Below are 6,375 nucleotides of genomic sequence, written 5' to 3'. Positions count from 1 at the left end.
AACTTTTTTTTTTTTTCTTTTTTTTTTTTTTTTCCCTTTATTGGAAGGGGAAGGTTTACTTCCTCCTGGTAATCTCCTGAAATTGCTGTTTATCCAGCGAGTACTACTGACCTTCTGTGAGTCTTTGACTTTCACTTTGGATAACATTTTCAAATCTCTCCTACCAGAGTCAGAAAACCATCAGGCATCTTGTGCATCTCAGTCTAAGCTTTTTGTCCCCAGGCTCCCCCTTCTCTCACCTCAAACTCACCTTGGTCCAGGCCACGAACTCTTGCATCACCACCTGATTACAAAATTGGAAGGATTAAAGTCCTTTTGAAATAACTCAAAACTAAGCCCTGTTCTTGTTTTTCCCCTGAGCTGAAGCTGAATTTTACTTTATTTCCCCTGCTCCCCCCCGCAAGATTCCCAGCATTTACCCAAACAAAGCTACCGGTATCCATAACATTCACTTTGCAGCTGCAAGATGCATTCCGATGTCATCAGACTGGCTTTGCCATAATCTTTCCCTTTGGCAGGCAGATGCCTCCAGCCTCACTGATCCCAGACCATCCTTTGGCCACCTCTGGCCAGTGTCCCATCTCTTGTAGGCGTTGCAGTGCCTCTTGTAGCTGGTGCAGAAGGGCTGAGAGAGCATCACAGCAGTTTTACCAGGAGAAAGTCTGGGCCTCAAATAGTTGTTTGCCTGAGAAACGAGGAGTGGGGAACATAAACTAAGATGAGGATGGTGTTGTTGGCCAGGTCTCCAAAGCAAACTCCCAAGAGATCGGGGGGGTTTTACCAGTGACGAAAGGTGAGAGGCTGTTTATGGAGACACACCAGTTGGATGAGGCATCAGCCTCCTTAGGAGGAAGGTAGAATGAAGTTCAGCCTCTCTTCTCTTGAGCAACTGCTTTTTTTTTTTTTTTTTTTTGTCTCTTCGGGGAAAGAGGCTATTTCACTTCCTGTTATTTTCCTGAGGTGGCTATTTACCTAGTGAGCAGTACTGACCTCATCCTAATGGAAAACTTCACCCCTGCTCTATGGAGACCCAGCCCCATAGGTCTGTGTGAGCGCTAAACCCAAGGCCCTCTCTCTGTACACAGGTCTTCCCGAAGAGTCACGTTGTCAGTGCACTCAAGACCATCTTTGAGAAGAACGTCATGAGCTTTGCTGGTGGCACCATGGGAGCGGTGAATGGCATGAGACCCGATGGGGTGCCCGACACCTCCAGTGTGCAGTCCGATGAGGTGTGGATTGGTGTGGTCTATGCCTTGGCTGCCACCATGATCCAGGAGGTGAGTGGCGGTGATGCAACCCAGGAACGTACCATCTCCTTGCACTCCATCGATGGGCTGATGGTTATCTTCCCTCTGCTGCAGGGTTTGGTGGAGGAAGGCTTTCGTACAGCAGAGGGCTGCTACCGGATGGTTTGGGAACGGCTGGGCATGGCTTTCCAGACACCGGAGGCCTATCGGGAGAAGAAAGTCTACCGCTCGTTGGCTTACAGGCGGCCCCTTAGCATCTGGAGCATGCAGCTGGCCCTGGAGCGCAGAGCCGGCCAGGCAGCAGCACCCGAGCAGCCCTCCCAGGTCCCCGTCCACCCTTGAGCCTGGTGGCTGGTGGACAGGGACTCTTCCCTCCCCCTCTTTGATAATACTCACACTGCTGTTTTCCTTCCCGATGTCCACGACATGCCCTTCACCTCAGGGGGCTTCCGGCTACCGATGCTGAGCACGAGGGGGGACCAGAGGTGTGGGTATGACTCCTCGGAGAGGAGAGGGGTGGAAAAAGAGGTACTGCTGGAGTCTGTGCCTCCCCTTCCCCATCGCTCAGGGCTCTGACAGCCTGCAGGACTCCCAGCCATCCTCCACCAGAGCTGGTACCTTGCCCAGGAGCACAGGAGACCTCTCTCCTGTAGCCAGCGGGCTGGGTAAGGTGGGAGCTGGCCTGCAGGTTGGGGGGGGAAAAAAAAAAATTAAATACATGTGTGGGTGTATGTGTGTGTGAGGACATGGGACGGGTGCACGCAGGCGCGTGGATGCTGTAGTTGTCCCTCCATTGTGTGACACTGCAAACGCAGACTGGTTCTGCCCCGAGGCACCAGCCCCGGGAGAGCCTGTGGCGGATAACAATCCCCAGGGGAGCCCTGGCTCCCCAGCCGGTGACAATCGGAGCCCAAGCAGCAGCAGGTCCTGGTCTGGTACCGTGGCACCCCTCCCTGCTGGCGCCGGGGGCGAGCAGCGGAGCATGTTTTAGAGGATAAATCACTTTAAGTTCTTAATAAAGTTGTCCAGCTGTCACTTTTTCTTCCACTTTGTGTGTTCTCTGCCCGGGGGGGGGCAAGCTGGAGGAAGGAGCCCCAGTTGCTTCCCCCTTTTCTTCCTCTTCTGGGAGGGAGGGTTGAGGATGCAAACCATAATTGCAGGCTGGCTCTTGTAGGGTTTTGCAAAGGAGAGCAAGGTGTGCCTTCCTCCCACCATCCTTCCTCAGGAGAGACCTGCCCATGGCTCTCTCCTCTCCTGCCTGCAAGGCAGGGGAAGGCAAGGAGCCTGGCATTCCTCCCAAAAATGCCTCTGTGGGGAAGCAGTGGTTGCCCCAGGGCTGGCTCTGGAGCAAACAGGGCTGCCCGCCTTGCCTCCTTTTCCTCCTTCCCCTGCCAGTGCGGCGTTTGAGGGCTGCACCTGCCTGCTTTACAAGGTTTGGCTACGAGGTCTTCTTGCTCTAAAGCCCACCCTTAATCCTTAAGTGCCCCTTGCCTGCCCTGGGAGCTGGTGCCAGGCAGGGCATCGCCGCGGTGGCCCCATGCTGCCAGCAGGTGACAAATGGCCTTTTCTTTGCTCCCTGTGGGGTTGTTCCTGCATCCGCCTGGGCAGAGGAATGATGTTATCCAGGAGGGGCAGGTTGTCCCGGATGCAGTGCCTCCCGGACCAGCCCGTGTCCGGTGGCAGAGCCTCTGGCTGGCAGAGAGGGACCGAGATGCTCTCCCTTAGGATCACCTTGGCGAGGCTGGGGGGGGACAGGGGTGCCAGGACACCAGGGTGGATCACCTGGGCTGCCCTCCACCATTTGTCTTATGACATCCCGATCCAGCTGGCAAGGGACAAAAGCAGATACCGGAGCCAGCACAGCTTCTGACCCGGCTGGGTTTTATTGCTGCCACCCATCAGCATCGCTACTTAACCCCAGGCAATAGGCTGCCCACAGACTTTCTTTCAAAGCTTGGGGTGTTCAGCCTGTATCAAGGAATATTTCTGCTCTTTCCTCCTATTTTGACTGTATCACCTCAATAAAACTTGCCTCTGCCAGGCTCAGCTTTCAGCAACTTCTGCACAGGCACGGCTGTGGTCTGGCACCACAGTCCTTGCTTACAGATAGGATTTTCCCTAACATTTCCCTGTACGACTATTTTTCACGGCTGACTTAATCCCAGCTTGAGCAGCAAGTTTAATTATGCATTGACCCTTTCTTCTTATTGTTCATTAACCCTTTCTCGACCCCTGACATACATGGGTTCAAACCACAGCCCCCCTGACTTTTAACTTCTTCAGCACTTTCTGCTTTGGACTTCTTCCCTGCCTGCCCGCATCCCCTTGCCCACCCCATGGCACTGCAAGATTTAGCCGTGGTAATGATTGCCAGCCCCGAGCTGCTTCGCTGGCTGCCCTTTGGAGGGTACAAACCCCACGGAGCCAGCCCAGCTCTTGGCTTGTTTTATTTTTGACTGGGCTGAGACTGGCTGACAAATCCACCTCCTTGAGCACTGGAGCTGATCCCTGCACCTGCAAGATACGCCACTGGGCTAGGGATTGTTATACTCGGGAAAAATAAAGGTTATGGGCAGATAGCACCAATATTGTTTGTGTGATGTTAAAATAAACCTGCGGCTGTACGTGAGCTGTGGGTTGCCGTCAGCAGCGGTGCCACCGTGGACACCTTCTGTTGCCCATTCCCACGCCCACCGGTGGCCCTGAGGTCCCTGGGGGACCTCCCTGAACCATGGTCATGGCAAGGTGGTGATGGTGAGGTGGTAATGGAGATAGGGTGATGGCAAGGGGGTAATGCCCTCCTCCTGCCCCCTGCGACCTTCCCAGACTGACCGTACTCCTTATTACAAACCTTGGCCACGCTCCAGGCAGTGCCCGTCTGCTGAAAAAAGCAGCCAAAGCAAACAGCGGCTGTGTGGGAAAATACACCTTGTTGTGCAGGTAATTTCTGAGATAAGGGCAAGCAAACACCTGGGCAGGAATTTCCCCTGGGCTTGCTGGCTGGGGAGCTCCTGTGGGCAGGAGTGTGAGAGAGCTGTGGGGCAGAGAGAAGAGGGGGGCATTAGGATGCCAGCAGCAGAAGTACGATCCCAGCCCTGGGTAGCAGTGAATTTCACTGTCGGAGAGAAACTGGGGTTCAAATGTGAGATTAAAGGGAAATTAAATGTGGGCAGTATTTCTGAGAAGTTGCAAAGAGTTGACTTTTCTCCCTTTTAAGAAAAGGACCTTTTTCTGGTGCTTGGGTCTCCATCAGCTCTTGCTGTGATGACTGGAGGAATTAAACCACACATATTTTAGGAGACTGCCTTGAAAACCATTGAGGAATGGGGGAGAAAATCTGGTGTGAACCAAGCCAGTTCAGCCTCCCTGGACAGCAATAACTATAACATAAGGGGAATTATATAAACACGTACTGAAAGTTATTTAAGAATCCCCGCATAAATACAATTTTTGTCACCATAAAAACCTGACGTCCAAGATATTCGGGGAATGTTTGCTTTTCATAAACAAAATAATTTCCTTCCAACAAAAGCCAGCTTGTAAAAACAGCAGCAAACCTTCGTGCCAGCCTGGGTAAGAGGAGACCGGGTGTTTTGTAGCTTGATCTGTGGCTGCTTCAGTACCGGGGAGGGGGCGATAAGGCGAAGACCTGAAAGGAGCGCAGTGCTGGGTGGGTTTGCATGAGGATGCTCGGTAAGAAGGAGTGGGGTGAGGCTTTGTGGTGCAGCTGATCCCGGGGTGCATTGGGGGTTAAGGCTCCTTGGCACCCCTATGGCCCCCGGGCACAGCAGTGAGGTGGCAAACAGGTGTCAGAAGGGACAACAGTCCCTGAGAGGGGCTTTCCCTGGCTGAGCATCCCTACTGGCAGCCACTGACCGGCAGGAGCCGGGACGTCCCCGGGAGGAGCCAAGGAAGTGTGAACAAGGAGGGACAGTTTCAGCAGGCACTTCTGGGAATATCTGCCTGCAAACACTCTCTTGTACAGCCGGGAACTGCAAATTTGGAAACACCCAGATTGCACAACGCCCTGGCCGGAGCTGCCAACCGTGGCCCGGGCAGCAATAAAAAGCCGAGAGGGCAGGCGCATCGGCAGAGCCCTGCGAGCAGCGCATCCCCAGGTACACAGCAGAGATGGTGCACACAACTCTCTTCCTCGTGGTGCTCAGCCTGGCCCTGGTGGCTCCCGGCTTCTCTGCAAGAAAGGTAACGTCAGGGCTGGGGTGAAGGGGGCAGGGTGGGCAGGGGGGCTGCAACCGCCGGGGGTGTCCGCTGCTGCCACCCTGCCCACACCTGGGCTGTGCGGTGACACCAACGCTGAGTCTCCTCCGCTCCAGTGTGTGCTGACCGGGCAGTGGGTCAACGACCTGGGCTCCAACATGACCATCGGGGCTTTGAATGGAAAAGGTGAATTCACCGGCTCTTCCCACACGGCCGTGACTGCCACGACAAATGAGATCCAGCTGTCACCGCTGCAGGGGTCCCAGCACCGCATCAACCAGAAGAGCCAGCCCACTTTCGGCTTCACTGTCAACTGGAGATTCTCAGGTGCTTCTCCTTCCCCAGCCTCCCTGCAGAGTCCCCAGAGCTCCCTTGCCCCCCGCCCCGCGGTGTCCCTGATGCTCTTCTGCCCTCTCTGCATTATCTTTGATGATTCTCTGCCTTTCCCTGCGGTGTCCTCACTGCTCTCCCATCCCCTGTGGTGTCCCTGATGCTTTCCCATCCTTGAGCCCGGAGCTCCTTGGCTGCTGTCACCTCCCAGTCCCAGGGCACAGGGGATGCTCTGGGGGCTGAAGCCCACTGCTCTCTCCCCGTCTCCATGTGAGACCTGCCAACCCGGCCATGCTCCCCTCCACCTCCTACCCTGTCCCTGCAGACTCCATCACTGTCTTCACTGGCCAGTGCTTTGTGGATGAGGACGGAAAGGAGGTTTTGAAGACCATGTGGCTCCTGCGATCCCGTGTGGACAACATCAAGGATGACTGGAAAGCCACCAGGTGAGCCCCCTCTCCCTGCCCCACTCCTGTGCATCCCCGGGGGGCGGTCGAGGCTCTCCCACCTGGTGGTGCTCAGTGCCCGGCAGAGCTGCTGCCGGTGCGGTGGTGACCACGGGTGGGCTATTCATGGGCAG

The 6,375-nt window shown here is 55.2% G+C and overlaps 2 protein-coding genes across 2 annotated transcripts in view; both read left to right on the top strand.

Moving 5' to 3' along the window:
- GBA2 (glucosidase, beta (bile acid) 2) overlaps positions 1-1,589 on the top strand; it is an 11,613-nt gene extending 10,024 nt beyond the window's left edge. Inside the window, 2 exon segments of the mRNA XM_009885655.1 lie at positions 1,086-1,277; positions 1,362-1,589. Of these exon segments, the coding sequence (XP_009883957.1) occupies positions 1,086-1,277; positions 1,362-1,589 (420 nt within the window).
- A 3,789-nt stretch (positions 1,590-5,378) lies between these two features.
- Positions 5,379-6,245, top strand: LOC104286991 (avidin-like). The gene is made up of 3 exons (XM_009885643.1): positions 5,379-5,450; positions 5,582-5,792; positions 6,121-6,245. Exons 1-3 carry the CDS (start codon positions 5,379-5,381, stop codon positions 6,243-6,245), a joined length of 408 nt encoding a protein of 135 aa, XP_009883945.1.
- The last annotated feature ends 130 nt before the right edge of the window (positions 6,246-6,375 follow it).

This window comes from Charadrius vociferus, unplaced genomic scaffold (assembly GCF_000708025.1).
Source record: "Charadrius vociferus isolate BGI_N301 unplaced genomic scaffold, ASM70802v2 scaffold1490, whole genome shotgun sequence".
NCBI lineage: Eukaryota > Metazoa > Chordata > Aves > Charadriiformes > Charadriidae > Charadrius > Charadrius vociferus.
The sequence above is the reverse complement of the archived record's forward strand: the minus strand, read 5'-3'. Positions and strand labels throughout refer to the sequence as shown.

Excerpts from the sequence above, each read along its gene's own strand:
- LOC104286991 (XM_009885643.1), top strand. The coding sequence starts at position 5,379 with ATGGTGCACACAACTCTCTTCCTCGTGGTGCTCAGCCTGGCCCTGGTG. Across the intron at positions 5,451-5,581 it reads CCGGCTTCTCTGCAAGAAAG|TGTGTGCTGACCGGGCAGTG; the intron begins GTAACGTCAGGG and ends CCTCCGCTCCAG. Across the intron at positions 5,793-6,120 it reads TGTCAACTGGAGATTCTCAG|ACTCCATCACTGTCTTCACT; the intron begins GTGCTTCTCCTT and ends CTGTCCCTGCAG.